Source organism: Bolinopsis microptera, chromosome 6 (genome assembly GCF_026151205.1).
Source record: "Bolinopsis microptera isolate Bmic1 chromosome 6, MBARI_Bmic_1.0, whole genome shotgun sequence".
Taxonomy (NCBI): Eukaryota; Metazoa; Ctenophora; class Tentaculata; order Lobata; family Bolinopsidae; genus Bolinopsis; species Bolinopsis microptera.
In genome coordinates this window covers 11,923,984-11,946,221 of record NC_087077.1, presented here as the reverse complement: position 1 = coordinate 11,946,221, position 22,238 = coordinate 11,923,984, and the positions used below count along the sequence as shown (strand labels likewise).

The window sequence follows — 22,238 nt, the reverse complement described above, 5'->3', positions numbered from 1 at the left end:
GATAGACTACACAACTTGATATCACTGTGCGCACAAGTGGTGCGGGACACTGACGCGGAGGTCGTTGTTGACGAGAAGGAAAACTCCCACTCGGCGGAGCTTAACGGTAATTTTACACACCTTTTTCTGAAATTTATCATGATCCACTATGGTACATTTTCTTTATCCAGTGCATTTAATTCAAATCTAATGCATCTAGTGCATCATATAAATAACATTAGAACTAAGAACACTAATCCCCACAAAAAGTCTGCCGTCAAGGAAACCTTCGCTGAGGTAAACGGTAATTTTCTAGTTTTCAACAAGCGTTTACAAGGCAGAGTCCGTCCAACTTTATCTTCATTACACGTTCCGTTCATCTCAGATGTAGATGAGTATTGAGTAACTGTTCACTTTAAGACTTCTGATACTACTTTCAAGATCATTTGTCTTACGTTTTAAGATGTGGTCTAATGGGTCACAATTTAACATGGCATTTTGAATCATGAAGTAGACATAATTATACTGTACTATATAACACTATACCTTCTGGAGGTGTGAAGCATTTACGGAAGACTTGTGGCAACATTTTTCAAGTCTATTGTATAAGTGTCTTGAAGCGAGTAACTACTTTTAAAACATGATGTTAAATAACAGTAACCATAATCATTAAAAGTCTCCTGACAATGTATCTAATATATCTGTTCATTCAGAATTTACTAAATTCCAAATTTAGAGTTCATGATATAATGCGTTACTCAGCTGCTTGAATGACGTGTGTATTAACTAGTGAACTGCAAGTTTTCAAGTACTAATATGAGTTGAGATGAAACAGATAGTTTTTGTTACGTCAGATGTTTTGTAAATCACAGCGTAAGTAAATCTAACTCTAGTAGACTACTGCTATTTTCTAGTTTTCTGAGTTTCGTAAACATTCCGTTGGTTGTTCTCAGTTCTAATGCCCAATTAAAACATTAATACATAACACGTTTTTCATGAGCTATAAAGCTTATTCTCTCTAAATGGTCGTCTCAAGATTCTAATTGATTATAATAATCCTAGGAAGTATGCTTGTTGCTTAGCTCGCCTACCATCAACGCTTTTGACAGCAGTGTTACTGGATATACATTACACAGTACTTATTTAAGTTGTTGATTGAAGCCACTGATGTTCTTTTAGGAGTAACTACATCTTAAAGTCTTGCGTTTCCTTGTAGTAACATAAACTTATTGAAATAAAAAAGCAGTAAAAACTGGTAAAAATAGATTTCAACGTTGGTAGAATGGATTTGAAGTGTTTCGAAAATTACAAAAATATTTCAAGGGAGACAGATTACTAAAATATTATCATAATATAGGCCTAACATTGTATGTTTCTCTTCGTAGTAACAGAAACTTATTGAAATAAAAAAGCAGTAAAAAACTGGTAAAAATAGATTTCAACGTTGGTAGAATGGATTTGAAGTGTCTCGAAAATTACAAAAATATTTCAAGGGAGACAGATTACTAAAATATTATCATAATATAGGCCTAACATTATGTGATTCCCTTCATGTCCAAATGCAATATACTAAAATATATGGGAGACAGCTGAAAATTAATTGACTTATAAAATATTTAGGTTAAACATTTAGAGTGGCTTTAAATGATTTGAAAAAAAAGATCAAATACAAAAAATCATCTGTTTAGCTGTTTGAGGACACCTTCGCTGCCCTTTTATGCTGCCCTTTTAGCTTAGCTTCTAAAGAAATGGTAAGTGACAAGCTGTGGGCTCTGTGGCTAACCCATGAATTGCCGAGTATACGATAAGTGGAGCAAACTTGGGAGCACAATCAGTCGTCATAGTCAACTTTGAAACAACTGGTCATCCAACAGGTATCAGTCTGCAACAATCGCACATAGCAGACTGTCTTAGATAAAATCATTTGCACCTTTAATTGCCCCTCATGAACTTTCATTTATTAAGCTTATTTTCTTATCATGTCTATTGTCTTCCCTTAAAATATTTATATACAAGGGGTATTCTCGAAAGCCACGAGATATGGAGATTAGACAGATTTCATCTAGAGTGGTCTTATTTACGAGTCTCTGTTAAAAGGTCGACCCATTTTCACCCTACCACAAAACATAGCTTGAGGATTAATACCAATCTTAAGGGCGACCTCCAGGCTGCTGTTCAGAGCTGCCAGGCTCGCTGATAGGTCTACAACCTGACCTCTAACCATCGGTTCAATCATTACACTCTGCTTTCTCTAACTGACGCCTCATAGTTTTCTACCCTCTGTCAATATTTAGCTACGCACTTAATTACCAAGGTATAAGAAGATGATGATGATGACTGATGAGGATCGCACTGATCTTGTCAGTTTGTCTGATGATTTATATAGGTGGACCTACTGACTACCCTCTGCTCTATAGCAGCTCTGTTATCCGATTGTTGATTGTGGTAATTGAAGAGCAAGTCTATGTCTGGGTCGCAGTGTTATCTGAACTCTCATCACTCCATGACACTCGCAGATCACACTTAATATTAGCAATCTGTCACTTATCGGAGGAGCACTGTAAAAACTTCCCTCCTCTCTCTCTCTCTCTCTCTCTCTCTCTCTCTCTCTCTCACCCGCTCTCTCAGTCTTCTTCTCTCATCTCCCTCCCTCTCTCTCTCATTTTCAGTTGGAGACCAGTCAAATGCAATCGAACCAATGAGTGAGCGTGTCACAAGCTGGGCTGTTGTTGTCATGGTGATGAATGTCGGGCTACACACGCCCAGCACTCTGATAATATCGATCACGTGACCTGTCAGGACACTGTCACGTGACATAACAGCCCGGGTCCAATGACGGGCTGGCCGCACCACACTAGTTTAATGGTAATTACCCGACTGCATTAACCGCTGCGTATTGAACTGCTCCTCTCTCTCCCCTCCTCACTTTCGCACTTCCCCCTTCTTCTCGTATTCAGTCCCCATTGCTGGCCCACACTCCGCAAAGTTATTTATTTGCCATAACCCCTCGTGTTGTGATCTAATATCTCGTGCTCCCGTCTTCACGCACGCTGTACCTCACGTCGCTTCGTTTCCGTCTCGCACTTACCCCAGCTGATACCTTACTTTCGCAACTCTCTGAGTTCTGAACTCCCTATATGTAAGTGTCGAGCTGTGCAGTTTTGTCGTTTCACTCTCGATTGTGTTGGGCTGTTAGTTAGTTGTATGGCACACATGTCGTCCGCTCGTGCCACCTCCTCCGCAAAGTTATTATTATGACATTTACAGTTTGAGTAGTAAGTTGTGTCTTCGTTCGTTTTACTTAATTGCATAAGTTGTTAAAGTGTAGAGTTGTAAAAAAGCCTTTGCTTTTTTAACTATTCGCGGTTGTGGCACTGGGATTTTATTTTGTGCTTCAGTGTCACAATGTTACTAAAATGATGAATCCGTAATTTTTTATGAATCCATTCGCATTCCCATTTTACTTGAATCCCATTTCATTTCGTCTTGGTTAGCTTTTAACGTTTCTTACAACCTTGTATTTTTGCAAAACAATAATCGACTATGTTCAGTCCTCTTTCCTTTTTTTCGTTTTATCACTGAGAAATTAATATGACACCCAGCGATTAACTGCTGTTCCATCCAACAACCACCAAGTTATCTTTCAACGTTAATCGTATGTCGCCTGTTCCAAAGTTATCTTACGGCTTAACGTTACCAGTTCCGTTTTCTCCGCTGCAAAGTTATCTGTTTCGCCACTGCAAAGTTATCTGTTTCGCCACTGCAAAGTTATCTGTTTCGCCGCTGCAAAGTTACCATGACGTTTAACGTACACTCCCTGCTGTTGTCACGTCTGCGCTTGTTTTGGTGAGAGAATGAGATCAGGAAGCGGGCCGGATAGTTGCTTGATCGGATAGTTTGCTGGATTACCCTGTCATTTGTCTTTGAGAGGTTGGCCGCGCTGCTCGGTGAGTTGTGAGCGTGTCAGTGTGTGTGGCTCTTGTTACGAAACCTTGTCGAGTGCCTCCTCTCGACCTGAAATACCGCCGGCAGGCCTGTATCTTACCCGGCCTCTCGTTGTAAGGCTGTAGTCGGCAGGTCGTTAAATGTGTCGTAAATTGCAGTGGAAATTTGTTTCCGACGTTTGTTTCTGTGGGTGTAGCGTTTTAAGAATTATTTGATTGTAGATGCGTATAACAGGTATGTGGAGATGTTTGCTTGTACTCCTCGTGCTGGCTTGTGTATGCTTGTAGTGCCCCGTTCTGATTTTACCCTGCCAGGTTTACAGGCCTTAATACACTCTGCTAATTACTTCAAATACTCGCTTGTACTCCAATCTTGAGCATCTACCCAACGTGACTTAGTACTTGCCTGTGATTGGCTGAAACAGTCCCTGCTTCCCCCCATTGGGCGATGTGCTCTAAGTATGCCCACTCTTCATCAGGTTCGGGTTGTTGTTCTGTAGTTCCGCCCTGGATTTTCCGGCCCCTAATTCTCTCAACCCGCAAAACTTGTGACCCAGAGTGATAAATCTACTGATAAATCAGTGGTTTTCAGCCGATTCCTGACACTCATGACACTCCAAATGAACGGCAGCTGCCCTGATGACATGAACCTTGGCGAAAGTGAGTCTCATTAATCCTTATAATGGTAGGTTGTAGCATCCAGGATCCTCTCTTCCTATTTCATTGGCTAAACTTGGCTACTACAGGAGCTCTTTAACTTATCATACACGAGTCATAGAAGTATTAAATAGGGTAGAGCGGGTTTTATAAATATGTTATTCATATTTCTCCCTAATTATGGTGAGAGTTGGTGCGAATTTATTTTTAGTTCTAGACAACAGTTTAGGTGGTTAGTGAGGGGACTCCAGTGCCAAAGATATCTACCCCATATTCAATTAGAGCTGTTTATATTGCCTCAGCTCAGATTCCACTCCGGTTCAGTTGTTCCTCCGTAGGTTTTGCTAGAAAGTGCGTCTGTCAACGGTATCTCATGAGCAACCCTCTCTCGCCAAGATTTGACATCTCTTTAAATCGATCAGAACTATTAACGGTTATACGACCAACTTTAAATTACCGAAACACTCTCTCTTGGTGCAATGGCTGTATCACTTATTCTTACGAACTTTGTCTTCATCACAGTGAAGCTTTTGGTGATCTTGTATTTCATTTAGAGAGATCTCGCTTTATATTAATTCAATTTCCCTCCGCAAGATATCTATATCAAGTTGTTTTCTGCGAAAATAGCAGTTCGTTTATACTGACTCCTCCGCAAAGTTATCACCAAGTGTACTACAAACGCAGCACGTGCACGAGATTCAAGCGTAACAGTGGCAGGGCCGGTGAAGGGGAAGCCGTTATCCACTTACCCAGGGGAACGGGCGCACAGGGCACCACTTGGCGCAGGATTGTTAGACAGAGTGTAATGGCGAGACTACGTCACCGTGCCCACTACCGATCCACTTCCTGGTAGGGATCGGAGCTGTCTACTCTCTGACCTCTCACTCCCTTTAAGTTAGATACTGTGCTCTCATCTGGTTCTCTTTGGTGAGCTTTCCGATTGTTTAACCTCTGTGACGGTTAATAGTCGTTATTTGCGGTAACCTTTTCTTTTATAGACATGGTATTTATGATGAGAGAGCAATTTAACCGATATCCGGTACAGTTAACTTTCAATGTTGAGCTCTTGATACAACCATGACTGGCAGGTTTATACCGTACATATTGTTTGGTTTTTAGATGAGGCCTACATTCTACAAATAGGTTACCATATTATGTTGGTTGTTTCGCAGCAGATATCATTATTTAACATAACCAGCCTTTCTGAAACGCTCAACATGTAAAAGCTCTACCACACCCAATTTAACCCTATATTTTGGTGCAGTCCCGAATCATCCATTCCAAGAAAAATTTATTCACGAAGGACAAAATCTCCAGAAAGGAGCGCAATATTTAAACCGCTGGTTAGAACACTCTCTGATTATATTGAAATTTCCTTACTGCGGCATTTCTGGGTGTCCGGGTTGACCCCGCTCCAATTTAAAAGACTTAACCACCTTATAAGTTAAACCATCAACTAAACCACCTTAACCATTTTTCAGCCGCGAAATCATACCCACCCTAACTTAAACCCCCGCCGTCCCAGCTATACCGCAGCTATCATATTTGATAAGTCAGCACGGTATGAACTACATATTTCAGCTCTTGCCAGCCGTGAGAGAACAGAACCATTCCCAATTACTATAGATGTGATAAAATGACCGCTGACCTCGACCACAGCATCTTCTCTTAAACACTTTTTTTCTAGCCCACTAATTCAGATCCCTCCGTCATCCCTCCCAGCCTTTCAACAAATTGAGATCTTAGTTAGACCTGCTGCACTTTGTCAAGACGAGTTATCGCACCTACTTTTCACAACCATTTTTTGAGAGGAGTCCGATTTAAAACAATTTCTCAGAGCTGTACAGCTGTTAAACGCGAGATGAGTTATCCCTTTATACTGTAGTCAACCAATCACAGCGGTCCATTTTTGACTTGAATCCGTTCACTCTAAAACATTGGTCTCATCTATATTTAACCATCCAGGCTCTCGCACGCTTAAGTACTTATTCACTGGCAGATTTAACTTTTTAGCGGGCATAGGTTAAACTTATTGCTCTTAAAATCCCATTAACTAGCTGAAAATCGTATTTAAGATTTCCATTTCATGCCTGCGGCACAGTGCACCTTATCATTTACCTTTACCTTTACCTAATTCCTGCTTCCCTTTGTATCAGAGTTTATTTTATCTTATATTCCCAGCTTGACGGTTTAGCGTCACATCGCACCAATCACAACCTTAGTTAACATTATCTCGAATAACCGGACTAGCTGGACTGTTTTACCACAGGGGGATTTATAAAGCACTCACCAGTTCAATTTAATGCGTTATGGAAGCCATCACCATGCACCGACTACCCCAAAAATCTTTATGAATCCCAGAGTCGATTTACGCACCTCGTTTCAGACCCATTCACTTAAATCTATTTCTTTGCCGATTAAGGGTATTAATATTGCACCATCGCCAAAATGGTGAAACTTTACCATCTTTCTAATGCCCACCTTTATTTCGTTTTGTAAAAAGCACAGCTGATCTTGTAATACAGTATTCTATCTCTCGTCAGTCTCTGGAACTTTATCCTACTTCAGTCCAGTCCTTTAAGACATAACTAGTCAAGAAATGAAATTTCTTATTCTGCTTATCACTGCTGGATATCTTAAGCACGTATGCATGATGCATATCCGAACAATATTACTACATTGACCTTAGAAGTAGCTAGGAAATAGGAGCTTGTTACAGTGAGTCCACTTCAGGGAATTGTGGATTCTGTTGATTACAAACCCAATCTCCCCTTAGTCTCACTGCAGCTAGGCCTTGAAACTGGACGGTATTTTAACTGGCTGTATTTGTATGGTGTAACACGGCCTCCCCACACCGGGGTGCACACTTTGTGAGGTTACTGTAGATAGTAACGGCGCTAGTATACGAAGGTGTAGAAGATAAGTTACCCCCCTCACAGTGACCACTAGTGATGAGAACTTATCTCCCGGCATGCAATTCATCAGAGTATCACCATCGTTGTCATGGTGATCGGGGTCACATGACCTCTGCTCCACAGGGCAGCTTATCTCACAGATATATCTATACCTGACTGTGAATATCGTACAGACCCAGTTACACAGGCAGATATTATAATGTCAATATTCAGCATGACATTATAGTTGAGATCTTGTAAGACAGTGAGATTTATGAAATGCAATTCTAATGCTTACTTCTAAGTGCTTCCCTTCCTTCTCATGGTACAATATCCTGGAAACTAGGCGATTAGGTATATTGGACACGTTCAGAGGCCTTATGATGTCGGTAACGAGGCCGTATCTTGACTTCGTGCTATCACCAGTTGCAGTTTTGCCCTTTAAAGGAACAGAATTTACCCTTAGTTATAGCGGACCCATTTTCCGGGAGCTACTTGATAATATCTCCATTTTTCGGTAAAATCTCCTTAAAAAGGCTTAAAACTTATTCAACTTCAAAAACAGCACAAGCACCAACATGTTACAAAATTTTGCTCCAGTCCACCACCAAAATCATTGTATATATCTCAGGGTATATATTTAAAAGTGTTGTGGTGTATAATGGAGTGATAGATCAGGATGTGGGGGTTTGGTGACACACCTAGTATAGACTATTGCCAGTTTAACGAGATTTAACTTTGTTTGGTTTCACCAACTCGTGTGTTGTCATCGCGATCTCAGTTCCACACGTGTCTACTTCTAGCTCTTTCCATTGGTCACCTTCGTGTCACGTGAGGGAAATCAAGCTCCCTGATTGGTGACTGGGAGGGTGATTGAGAGGGAGTCCCCAGCTCTGTGGGTTGCCCCATTTTTAATTTTCTGCCTGAGTGTGGTAGGCAGGGTAGTTGGAACTGGACTACTGACTGAGCGTAATTTGCTCGTTCAGTGTTCTTTGTCCCTCCGTTACAGTGTAACACCGTTTCTTTCGCTGCTCGCTGACTGCTCCTGTAATCAGTGCCACCTTTACAGTTTTACATTTAGACGGTGACCTATTATTCTATTTCCCGTGACTTTGCCTCTGACTTTTCCGGTTGCCGGTGACAATATCATCCGACCGGTTGTTTACGCGTTATTTGCTAAGATTTGTCCCTAAGACGACGGTTTATTTTACAGATCATCCCGTACAAATGTAGTCCACTTGTTAGCGTACAGCACACAGCCTAACAGCTGTACGGTCCGGCTCTTAATGATAAGATTGCTCAAGTGTAATAATATGTGTTATCCTTACCGTACCTCACACAGCATACACATATTGCTTGATAAGTCGCCGCCCCACGGGGTCGTGGCCACGTGACCAGCTATTCAAGCTCCGGTTGGTCACTATTCCTGTGATTGTTTCTAGACAACCTACCGTACTGTCACCGCATGTACAGGAGCTCGAGTTTTGGTATTCAAGTTTTTCGGTATAATCTACAAAATGATGGCAGTGGTCACGTGATTACTTTAGGGTTAAGAGGTCGAAAAGAGTCCCGTCCACTTTCTTTGTGAGAAATGGTTCTTTTATTTGAAATAGTTATTAGCTAGACGCTACCTCTTAGAAAAACGTTGACCGTCACTGCTTGCTGGAGCTCCTTTACTGCATTCACTTTGTCCATACAATGTCGGTCCTTTAAGTCCCTGAGTTGGGCGCGAGCTCTTTTTAAGCACTTAAAAGTTTATCGTCCTGATGTAGACTGATAGACCCAGTGATAAGCTTATCGTTTAATCTACGCGCTAAGTGTTTGTATCAATGAAAACAAATGGGGTTAGCCGTTTTTGTTGTTTTTTAAGAGATAAAATTGCTACGTAAGGTTAAGCTGTATAAATAGGGTAATAAAATAGAAACAAGCCCAAGTTTATATCTATAAGTATTATCCTGTCATACAACTAAAGCTTAATCAGGTCAGGCAGTATAATATGGTGTTGTTCATAGCTGCGTTCAGGTTTCACGATGTACGTGACTCTTTGTCTGTACGTGTGGGGATTAGCTATAGATAAGTAATAAGTATATATAATATATATATAATAAATATTTATATATTGAGACCTTCAGATTTTGAGACCTTATACAGTATTATCTGAACGTTTATCTGCTGAATTTCTAATTTTAATGCAACTTTAGGGGAAGGAGAGAGAGTGCCAGAGAACAGCCTCGAACTCAGGAAGGAAATTTCCAGAACATTAGATAATAATAACCGACCGCAAGAAAATAACCAGAATCTTACCGGTGAAATGGGCGCCCAACAAAGTGCTTTTCATCCAGCACTATCACAGATAATACAGAATCAGGTTTGTTTGTGTGCTTATGTCTATTAAACTGATATTATTCCTAAAATCTAAACTTAAATATTCTATATAATTCAAATTGGCCCGATTCATGCAACCCAATAAGGAACTAGTACGCCTTAACTAATAACTTAAACTAATATCCTTACCAGGCCCTGATTACTTAGCCTGAGTTAACGGCACGGGGTGGTTAGCTTAGAATTTAGATCATCCACCATTCAATTATTGGTTACTGGCCCTGTTGAGCAAGTGATTATCTAGATATTATAAATCCTAGTAATTAACTCCAGGGAGGAGCGGTAAAGGAAGACGAACTGGAAAATAAGAATCTACTAAATAAAGGAGGAGAAGACATGTCAGCAGCAGCCCTTAAATCCCTCCACCACCTTCAAATGCTGAAGGTGTTCTCTAACATGACGGAGGCTACACGACAAGCCTACTTACAGAGCCAGGCTTTACAGAAGAAGCCTTATTACATGAGTCCTCCTCCTGCTGGTGGATTTTCAAAGGAGCAGGGCAGTTTCAACAAAGAGCCCATCAGACCCTACCCACTCTCAACTCCTGATATTAAGACTCCTCGGGTTAGTTTTAAATTATGCTACTTTTTCATTTCTCAAATATTTCTTTTATAAATTATACCCAATTTTATAATTATGGTTGTCTCGTAGTCGTTCCTTATTTATATACTTAAAGGTCCCTTTTTATCCGATTCGACTAAATAGTTAATGGATATTATATAACCGGCGCGGCTCTAGAGCGCGAGCGGCGGTATTTATTTTACCTATTAGCCAGAATTTTATATTTTTCCGTTTTTAAAATACCCAAACTAAATTCAGTGCCGTTCAACTCTACTGCCCTTCACCGGTGCCTCTCAAGACCAAGGCCACAACTTTTCCTACAACGGGGATCAGGTAAAGATTAAACTGTGCCATTTAGCAACCCAGGGAGTCCAACCTCGGGCACTGGGCGGTTATAACTTCTAAAGTAGGTATACGTCAAAACAGAGAGACGTTTATTGGTTGTTTAATACAGGGAGCTTATTGGGGAGACATTGGGAGACCATTTATCTATTTATAAGGAATATTAAATCCCACATTAAATTAAATTATCTTATCGTGTTGCGTTGAGATAAAAAGCCGTTAAAGCCAGACATGCACCATTATATTAAACCACTAAATAAGCTTAATGTTAAACTTGTAAAAGTGTTCGAGCTTGAAAAAAGGTGACTAAACTCCGCCCTGCAATCAGGAGGTAAAGATAGAAAACTCGCACAATATAAACGCGATGGAGGATATAATAAAGCTAACAGAGGACCGGTCCGGATTACCAGCTACCACCACCACCTCCATAACCTCCGGGAGTGGAACTAACAACCTCCCTATCAGCTTCCTACAGACCGACTCTGCTATCCAGGTTTGTAAAGTTTTCTACTCCAGTGAGGAGGCAGGGTTGTGTAGATTAGTGGGGAGGCGTTGCGAATAGGGGGGTAACTTTGTAGGAAGCAGGATGGAGACAAGTATTACATAATTGCAAAGTTGTCTTACGTTAATCGTTTTTAGTTACGTTGTATCGTATCACTAAGTTGAATTTGTTCAGTTTACAACTAATAGTGTTGCAAGTGATGAGAGCTTAAATTGAGAATAAGTTTGGAGAAAACTTCTAAAAGTTTGAATTTGCTGCAGGAATTGATTGTGCAAAGACAGCTAAAACAGAGGCGTTTCAAGGATCTTGACTGCTCTTTTGTCAACAAACTGATCCAGCAGCCCAACCTGGTCAACAACCTCGTGAACAGGTTTGTCATTAAAAAGAATCTTCTAGATAGTTGAATGTTGATGTTATCATATTGACGTCATGAAAGGCAGTGATACAATAATACAAGAAAATATTACAGCAAAAATGACACAGCAAAAATGACACAGCAAAAATTGGCGACTAATTGCAAATACAATGACTGAATAATCCATCATTTCAGTGTTCCAGACCATAACAAGCCCAAGATAGACTTCAATTCGGTCCTGTCTCGTCTCTCTTCCTCTAACTCAGAGTCGGAAGTAAAGATGGGGACCTCCCCTCCTCCCTCCAACATTCCTCCACCACTTCCTCAACTGCCCTCTCCCAAACTGGTGAGTTTAGTTCCATTTTCACTCCTGCTAACCACCTCCTCTCCACTCCTCTCTACCCAATATTTATCCGCTCTACCTCCTTCTACCCCACTTCCCGCCCACTACTTACCCCGCCCCTGCCTTGAATTTCCATTACCTCACGTGACAGCGTGTGTTGGCAACATTATGATATATTGTAGGATCCAAGATTGACCCTTTTTAGGATTTCATTTCTCTACAATGCTGCCTGTCACAGTATGGAGACTGTAATCCGGCCTGAGTCGGTCGGGACATGTCTCCGTGGTTGTGTACCACACTATTTACCATACTCTCTCTCTCTAACGTACTCCCTGACTCTCTGTATATTAAGATACTTACTGCAGTTTAAACCAGTTACAACCCCTTCTTAAAGTACATCCCGACTGTTTGTAATCCTGGTAGAGTCTCCAATCCTCCGATTCGTCCCCTAGACCATTTCTTGCTGTCGTTGCCATGGTGCCCATGTGTCATTATTGTTGGTGGTTATCTTTGTTGTCATCCAATAGTCCCCCATTTCCTGGTAGCCGTGTCCCCGAGATCTCGGTCATCATGTGTGGATGATTATTGTGTCACGTGGTGTCCCTGGATTACCACGACGACCGGGATCAGTGGGCACGTGGTCAGTGTGTTTGGTACGAGTTGTGTCTTGTCTCTCTCTCTCTCTGGGATCCGGTGTGTAATGAGCACCCAGATCTACGTTTATAATTCCCGGTCGCTAATGGTGCGTGTATTGCATTAATTAACATTAGTGAGCAACCACCTCCCCCAATCCCACGCGACCACCCCCCTCACGTGTTGTCATGGTTACAGGCACGTGACCAGATTGGGCCAATCACCGCGCTGTAGTCATGGTTACTGTCCAGTAATGGAGCTGTGCTGTTTAACCATGGATTTCTCTCATTTCCGGAACCATTATGAGGGAGATTTGGGTCACGTGGCCCGTAACCATTGCAACACGTGCCCATATAATGCTCGCCTTATACCAAGGACTGGCATCTCCGCTGTGAGATGGGCCGAGTGGGAGAGAGTTGTCTTGGCAACTTAGTGTCTGTAAGTCAGGTGACAGGGAAGACACTGCAGTTACTCAACTGATTTGGAGTACTACAGTCATAAACTGTGGACTTCTTCAAATACAAGGAATGCAGATAAACCTACATTGTCCCGAAAATTAGTACCGATGTTATTAGTACGCAGTCAATTGCACAGGTCGAATGGATTTACAGAAATAAAATGCAGTGGATTCGGTATTCAATGACATCTAGAGCGAATACTGACTTTGAACAATTGAAACACAGAAGTCCTGAGAAGTCCCGTTTAATTTTAAAATATTTCAAAAACGTTCATTTTACTATTCATTTCTATGGTATAATAACAAATTGGCAAGTCATCCTACGTGGGCCATACTGGTCCAACCGGGGGGGGGGGGGGGGGGGGGGGGGGGGGTTGGGGGATCATATGGTCAGAATCGTACGTGACGTTGGGTGGGTGGGTCATATTTTCTTCCAAAACGCAGTTAGTACTCTTGTACTAAATGGTGGGTCTGCTGTTCATTTCCCAGAAAAACAGTTAGTACATGGTACTAAGGGGTTCATTTTTTGGGTGTCCAACCCCCAAAAAACCCATTTTACCTCAAATTTCAATTTTGGGAATGGGTTTTGAGGTTTTTTTTGAGTTTTTTTGGGTTTTTTGAAATTTTTGAAATTTGTTTGTAACTTTTTATCTAATTCGACTACCGTACATTGAAAACAAAACCCCTACTAAATAGTGGGTATAATTTGCCCATTTCCAATGTTTAATGAGCTGTTTAAAGCAATTTATGGGCGGGTATCTTATTTTATATACCCAGACTCAGTTACTCAGTTAGTACCGTGATTTCTCAACAGTTAGTACCACAAAAGCCGGCAAAAGGGGGTGGGTGTCCTAAATATTAATATTATCCGAAACAGCAGTTAGTACCGTGAAGGGGGTGGGTGGGTCCTTTTTGTAAAGTCCAAAACTGCACTTAGTCGACGTCACGTACGGCACTTTTTAAATGTTTTAGCTTAATACGTTAAAAAACGGTTAAAATGGCTTATTGCTAATAAAATGGTTGTATAAGCATAATGTAATATACACTAGATGATATTATCTACTACATCATAGACTCTAGGACGCAATCCCATGCAAGCAAATTGCGTGCGAATTCTACTGCTTTGTAAACCCTTTGTAAACTAACATAATTTTAAAGTAGATTGCACTTAGCCTCATTGGCAATTGATGTGTTTTCAAAATAAAGAATCATAGTAATGTAAGTTCCTTATCTAATCAAATTTCCAATGACCGAATAATGTACGATATTTACACGTTATAGGTTCGCCAGGTTGAAATGGTAATTTTATGGTCAAAATGATATATTCCAGACTATGCTCACTCAACAGGCGAATATCCTCTTTTCCGCAGAAAAAAAGTATAGACAGAAGTATGATTCTTAGTCTGATTTGAGGTAATCATTAACCAGCTGACCATATAACTAAATGAGTGTAGGATAAGGGCGGTATGCGCGGTTAACTGCGCTGAGGCGCGTGTACGTGCGGGCTTTGGTACTCCGCACTACTTGCCACCTCACTCCACACCTCTCACTGCCACACTAATTGGAACACAAAGCTACCCCAGCTGAAGTGCACAATGCCGGGCTCTGGGGTACGACACTCCTGCGATACCCACGTGCTCCAGCATTACCCTAGGACAAGTACACTCCGAATTAACGGCAACAATAGAACGGTCAACAGGGTGGATTGTTTTCTCTAATTAGATTTAAAGAGATTCGTGTAGACCTGACTACCTGAGATCTATCGACCCAGGCGTCACAGCCCAGCCGCGTGTCCAGGGAGTCTCAGTCTCACCCGGCTCAATACAATGCACCTGTCACGTGACCTTGTCATAACAAGATGCGCGGTTGCCATGACAATGGCGCATTGTTTTAAGTTACCAGTGACGGGGGTGGGTGGAGTTTTCAATATCCTAGTGTGTTGTGTCACGTGGTTTGGTGATTTATAGAGTAGAAGAGCGGACAGGGTTACTGGGGTCACGTGATCAGAACAAATATAGCTACATTGTTTCTCAGCGCTGGGGTTACACTTGCAACCACCCTGAGTCACTACAGCCGACTGTTGCTATGGTTACACATTCCTTATCAGCATATCATGGAAATATGGTTATGAAAACACTTTCCGACTTTCCTTACACCCCAAAAACATCTGCAGTTATCTTGTTGTGAAATATCTTCACAAAAATCGTGCAATATTTTCAAAAAGAAGCAATACTGAAGAAATATTGGAAAGCTTAAGGTCTGATATGGCATCTAATTTATTATTCAGCGCTTCTTTTTCATCTGAACACCTGACCCCCTGACCCCATACCTTTCTTCCAGAGGAATGAAGAAAATTCGAGACACTTGTTACAAAACAGCCCTTAAATAGACGTGCAGAGATACTTCGTATCTGAGCGGGGAGTAACTCCCATACCTCGTAAATATCTCACACAGGGGTGATCTCATAGTTCACATATTAATACACATGTGTATAGTCGTACCAAGTACCACCACGTGTCTTTGTGGTGGCATTACCATGGGAACTGTGCGGTACGGACAATACAACGTCTCTCTAGATAAACACCCCTGATAAAAACACAAACACGTTTAGTATATTTGTGTGTGTGTGTCTCCCAGCTCCGAGATATTACCACAAAAATACACTGGTATCACGTGATGCTTACTGTGCTTACGTTGGAGAGAGAGAGAGAGAGAGAGAGAGAGAGAGAGAGGGGGGGTTGATAGGTGTTGATATTGAGGTGCTGAGCTACAGTGTTTTAGATGTGCTGTGCAGTAGACGTGATTTGGGGGTACAGTCTCGCACCTCCCTCTTACCTTGTAGCTAAGGAACCTGGGAACAGTTACAACCTCGCTCTGGTTACTTAGTAACACGTAACTCCTCCTGGTTACTTAGGAATACCCTGGTATGTATCTTGGTTTAATCGTAGAATACCGCAACAAGAATGGCTATTGAAAAATGTAGACTTATAAAATGGTGCTTCTAATGTCTTGCACGATGCTTCCTATAAGAATCCTGTTTTATTGACGGACACATGTAAAAACTTCACCCTGGTAACTTGGTAACCTAGGAACCTGTAACCACTCTTCCCTGGCAAAATAAAAACCTTACAACCTAACTACAAATGACCAGAGTTACCAGGGTGGAATAACTAACTAAATAGTTACTATCGAGTAACTTAGTAACTCAGTGACACGTGACCAGTTACCCATAACAACTACACATAACACCTCCCTGTGGTCCTGAGTGCCCTCCTAGATCACACTCCAACACTTGACACATGTTATCAAGAAGGGAGAGACGTATCCCCCGTCCGATAAATACGTGTTAACACTATTATGGGTTACAAAATTACAGCTCACATCCCCTCTCCTTGGCTAAAGGCAGCACCGAGGGGACTTTGTTTTTTCCTGGCTTTGTGCACGATAATATCTGGGGAGATAAGATGGGCGGGTGAAGAGAAGCCCCGGTCCCCCTAGAGATGGTGAGATGGTCACGTGGGGATCGTTCCTGAGTATCGGAGCACGTGGGGTAATGTTTTCAAAATACAGTGTTAAAATATCCCGGCCTCTTAATAAGTAATCACTTGACCGTATGGTACAAGCTGTGGCGCCGTCTCGTAGCAACCAATCAGATACCTGAAAGCGCTCACGTGACGAGGTGTAACCAATCACAGTTCTGAGAAGTTGCATCTTTTGTGAGTTTATGTAGAGAACTGGTGAACACTGAACATTGAGTGGGGACCCACTACTTAGAATTAAGGTGGCGGATAATAAAAACTTAATACTCCTCCCTGAAATATATGTACAAATATTGGCAGTACCGAAATTCCTGAATGAGTTACCTTATGTTGCAATGCTGTGTGGTAATTATTCAAATGATGTAGTAGCCGAACTGAAATAATAAAACGTCGCGGTATACTTGAACATTTTAACGTAGACAATAATATGTTGTCACATAATTCAACTTAAAATTTTACTAAAACTCAGCCTCAATATTTGGATATAATTGTAATTTGTAACGATGACTTTTTGACATAATTAATTCTCACCGAACTGAATTTCACCACAAATCACTCTCAGTTTTTCCAGGCAACATAGTGGAAGAGCTGCTGAACAACTCTGCAGCCGCAGTTGGGACGAGCGCATCCTCCTCTGGGGACCAAGCGCGGTATGAGTGTCCACGGTGCGCACGCGTCTTCGCGTACGAGTACGTACTGCAGACACACATGCGACAAGTGTGTCCTGACAGAAGCAACTACAAGCACCCCTGTACCGTCTGCAAGAAGCGATTCCAGAATCAGAGCTCCTTGGTAAGAACCTAATTATTGGCTTCATTCTAATTTACTGCAATCAATAATTGTCATTGACAGATCTAATTGTATGTAACTATGATGTAGTAGTTCTCTACGACTTCTTTCAAAAGCAAGGAGAAAAAAATAATTTCTGTCACTTATAAGATAATTTGAAAGTCCCATGACAATTCAAAATTTACAATAGTCTCGTAAGTTACGACCCTCCTTTTCTCAGAAACGACACATGATCGTGCATACGGGGGAGAGGAAGTACGAGTGTGAGGTTTGCCACAAGAGGTTTGGTAGAAGCCACCACCTCAAACGACACGTTAAAATCCACGAGATGGAGGCAGCTAACTACACCCAGCATCATGGTGCTGGAGGTGGGGTTGATGGCCAGCAACCTGGCACTATCCCTGAAGAGACGCTACAGCTGATACTCCAACTTGGTGCTATGAGTACGTTTAAATAATATTTTAGTGGTATCTGAGGGTAGGGGTGAAGGGAGGGGGTAGTGTAGTGGTTATGTCACTTGACTCCAAAGCAGTCGAGCAGGGGTCGGTTCAACTCTGTTGAGAAATCTGGGAGTTGCTAGTCCTATGTGACAATTGTGTGGTGATAAGGATGTTTTAAAACTCCCGTTGTCATCACTACTTAAAATGCAATTTAATCGGAAATAATGTGAATGGAATTAATATGGAAATTGCCAAAACCGTACAAAGTTTTGTAAAACTTTTAAACTATTTTGCCTTTTCCAATCCGATAAATTGTTCGTATGGTGATGCCCGTAATTTCCAAATTTCTCCTTACAAAATGTCGTAATTTTCCACAGATTTCCACACTATTACAGTAGAGATTATTCCGATTCTAACAGATACTATCTTCTTCAGATAAGTTTCCGTTGTCCCCTGCCTCGCTGATAGACAGTGCAATAGCTGAAGACATGATGAGCAACTGTGACAGTATAGAAGACGGAGATTCTCAGGGAGACATTGACATGGAAGACCCTATTTCAGGTAATTAATTAATTAATTGATGTGAAATTGATTTATTTCTCCAATTTTATGTACAGTGCAGTATTGTGTGTAGTGTTTTTAATAAGGATTAAATGCATTTCTAAAATACATTTCTCATAAGCATTTCGTAGGAAACAACGTTAAATGGTTCACTTTTGTCGATTGGTTTTCGTAGGAGTTGCTAAATGATTGTCTGCGTCTTAAAGACTTGATTTTGTGTTTTGATCACTTTTACTTCGATTAAAATAGAATGGGCCCGGTCTTGAATTAAGCCGTGTCTGTTAAATCATAATATGCCCACCCACACAGACGATGTCCATTGGCCATTAATCCTGATCGTTTCCATTATTTTCGAATAAATATGTCCAATAAATCAGTGCGTGAGCGTTAAATCAGAATGTTTTCAATTTATCAGCCTAGCTGAAGGCCTGTGTCCGATAAATGAGTCCGAGAAATTGTTGAGACACTGACACTGTGTCAAAGGGTCCTCGTTGTCAGTGGTAAGTACGACGTGTTGTCAGGGTAAGCTCAGAGTGCCATGGTAACAAGCCAACTCATTAGACGCACCCCTTTACTGTATTGCTGAGTCGACTTTGCGGGGGGATCACGTGACTGCCAATCACGTGACATTGAGCAGGGTTTGTGGTTAGCGGGAGTAGCACCCAACACTTCCACCGCTCACTCTCTCTCGCGCACACACTGGTTTACTACATCTCCACATCGTTACACTGTGTAACCGTTAATGAGATTTGACAGGGCCGTTTAATAGGTCTGGTAACTGATCGCGCTGGGAGTACTTGTAATGCTTCTGCTGGCCGGGCCAGGCTCCTAACTAACCGATAGCCAATAGACGATAGGTAGCGGGATAGTGGTCACGTGATGTCCTGGTAACCAGTAGCGACGTGATGCACTTGTACGAGAGGTGGGACTGCAGGACACGGGTTCCAATGCTGGGTAGTTTGACCGGCTTCTCCAGCATTATCACATTATCTCTTTCCAGCTATTTTAATGTATCAATATATAGCTGGACTCCCTCACATCAGCTCACTAACGGGCATGCTTGTGATACTCATGAACTTACACACAACACACAAACACGCGCACACGTACAAACTTACACTACACTCGGTAGTATCCAGATAAGAGATATAAGATACTATCTCCCCTCAACATCCGTATTACCTCGATCCCCTAAGTGCCAGTAGTGCACTTGTGGTCTATCACATTATGAACCGTACCCGGCACCCTGCGACGCGGCACGAGAGGGTGCGGGTGCGTGGACCGGACGCAAGTTCACTGGTGGCAGTGCCAGTAGGAGGGACTAAGCGCGTGCTCCTTCACCGCTCCGGGTGCTGGGGACATGAAGCGCGCGTAGTGAACACCTAACATCATCACACAGATGTAGTGATTCCCCACGTTAAGTGAAGCCCTGACAATCTTTTTAAAAGGGTGGGGGTTCTGGGCTATAATCGGCCACACAGCGTCTGAACTCGTCTGTATATATAGTGGTGTGTGGGTGTGTGTAGTACAGTAAGTTTGGGAGATTACAGTTGGTGGTTCTGTTGGGTCATTGTCTGCTGAATTGTAAGTCTGTTTGTCCTAAATGAAACAAAGTCTGGAATGTAAAGAGGGAAGAATTTATGTGAACAGACACATGTCTGCTCGGACGTCTGTCTGTTTGTCTGTGTATCAGTCAGTGTATTTGTACATGATCTAGTTTTAAAAGTAATTTTATTTCAGACACTGGTGAGGTGTCAGTAGATAACAGTGCAGACGAGGAGAGAGTTAAACAGAACAACATCCCACTGACTATTCTACCTCAACCCTCTCTACCTCCACAAACCTCCACTATTTTACCACCTGTACAAAGTACCACCTTAATCCCCACCATCAACTCCCCACAGCAGTTACCTATCTTTACCACCAGCAACGCTCTGTCCATCCAGAACATTCTGAATTCAACAAACACTTCACTTTTCTTTAACTCTGAAGTAAAGAAGCCTGTAGTTACCCTAATCCCAACATCCCCCACCACTCAACTGAGCCAAGAGGTTGACGTTATCACCCCATCGTGTGACATCATTACATCATCACCACGTGATGTTACTTCTCCAATGGGCCTTCCTAAGATATGCCTATCGCCAGAGACTGCTCAACCCACCCTGTGAAGGTCAGTAAAAATAACCTTTGTTGAACTGCATGTTGTTGCCAAGTTTGAGGCCCGTCTAAGTCGGTCGAAGTCCTACATATTATGTATCCAATGAAATTAAGTCATGAATCGAAAATTGTTTACATAATTTAGAGCGATTTATTTTCAAAACTCAGAACTGCGCCAAGCTCGATGATGCTCAAATAAATTTCAAATCACTGCCCCTAATAGCTTCACTTATTGACTGAAAGTTTATCATTATGCAATCGGCAAATCGGGGCCTATTTTGATGGGAAATCATAAACTATGCGTATTATTTTAGATCGACACTTGTTGAATCATGCATTGCATGGGAGATATAGATAGAAATGATACAACTATGTATAGCTAGTGAGACACCAACAGCAATATCACTAAATTTACGTGGCGCGCGATAGCATATTTTGTGATCAAACTTTATAACGCGCTTGTCCACTTTGACAGAAGGAGCGCCGCGCAAACATGCTTTAGCGAACGTACTAATATTATTGTATATAATAAACGTAATCATTTCAGTTTATCGAGCTGAAGACATCAAGAAAATACAATATTATTTTCGAAGAAGCTACAAGAATATTGAAGAACACAACTCAGAAACGGATCGCCACGACAGAGCAGATCTCCAAAGTTGGAGCTATTAGAAGTGCGGTCGGAAATGAAGATGAGTAATGTCAATGATAACACCGTCGCGGAATGTCCGCTTCAAATTTTTGTCTATTTTCTCATAGACTTTTATGAACTTTGCTATTTGCTGTATTATCTTAATGTATGGCAATAAGTTTATTAGGTACTCTGAAATCTTAAGAAATGTTATGCGATTATTTAAAAGAATGTTTTGATACGGTAAACTAAACTCTAAAGATTAAAATTTAAGTGATGAGTATTCCTAAAATCTTATTTGTTAAGGAAAATATATTGTACAGTTCGTGTATCTAAAGTGTTTTAACTTTCTTTATAACTTCAAAACCTTATATTTAGTTTGCTTAATATATTTAGAAAGATTCGAGGAAAACTTAAAGCCGTTAGAGTTATATAATTGGAATTTGAAGTAATCTATAAATTTGCTCTTGTTTTGTATTATTTGTGCTATAATATATTTGTAGAATGATGTACAAAAACAAATCACAACATTTAAGTTGCCTTTAGCAAGTGTTATACCGTTAAATAAGCTGTTAAAACGGGTGTATCGACATGCCCCTACTAGAAGTGCACTTATAAGTGCACTCGTCATGAAACGGTAATTGCACCTTGAATGCTGTGATTTCTAAATCCGTATAATAATTTCTGCAATTTCTGTTTGTTGCTAACATTTTCATGATTTAGGAAATTCCTATGAAGCCCTGATTGAAGCAGATCAGTTCACGAAAAAAAATCCGATTTTCAAATTACTCTGCCGAACTATTTTTACCTCACGAGACCGTTAGCACTTAGTAAAGTTTTGTCCTGAAAGCGAGGTTTCAAAAGTTCGGTTTTATCTGTATTTTGTGAACTGATCTGGTGTTCCATGTTGTAACGGTAGACGTGGTTGTACTTTATAAAATCCTACGATTTTATCGTGCCCCTATCTTCCGCGTGCAGGAAGATGAAAATTAGAAAAAGATAAATGTCCGAGTTTTGTTGTATAGACTGTATTTTGTGGTTTTCTCAAAAAATCAAACGCGTTTTATTTTAT

The 22,238-nt window shown here is 41.2% G+C and overlaps 1 protein-coding gene across 1 annotated transcript in view; it reads left to right on the top strand.

The window, feature by feature from the left end:
- The window catches only part of LOC134817059 (uncharacterized), a 29,109-nt gene extending 6,897 nt beyond the window's left edge, over nt 1-22,212 (top strand). Inside the window, exons 3-14 of the mRNA XM_063826149.1 lie at nt 2-106; nt 9,676-9,842; nt 10,130-10,420; nt 10,676-10,750; nt 11,088-11,252; nt 11,522-11,631; nt 11,812-11,962; nt 17,160-17,380; nt 17,598-17,820; nt 18,253-18,378; nt 20,119-20,548; nt 21,083-22,212. Coding sequence (XP_063682219.1) covers nt 2-106; nt 9,676-9,842; nt 10,130-10,420; nt 10,676-10,750; nt 11,088-11,252; nt 11,522-11,631; nt 11,812-11,962; nt 17,160-17,168 — 1,073 coding nt within the window. The 3' untranslated portion in view covers nt 17,169-17,380; nt 17,598-17,820; nt 18,253-18,378; nt 20,119-20,548; nt 21,083-22,212. The remainder of the gene's footprint in view (nt 1; nt 107-9,675; nt 9,843-10,129; nt 10,421-10,675; nt 10,751-11,087; nt 11,253-11,521; nt 11,632-11,811; nt 11,963-17,159; nt 17,381-17,597; nt 17,821-18,252; nt 18,379-20,118; nt 20,549-21,082) is intronic.
- Nucleotides 22,213-22,238: the final 26 nt, after the last annotated feature.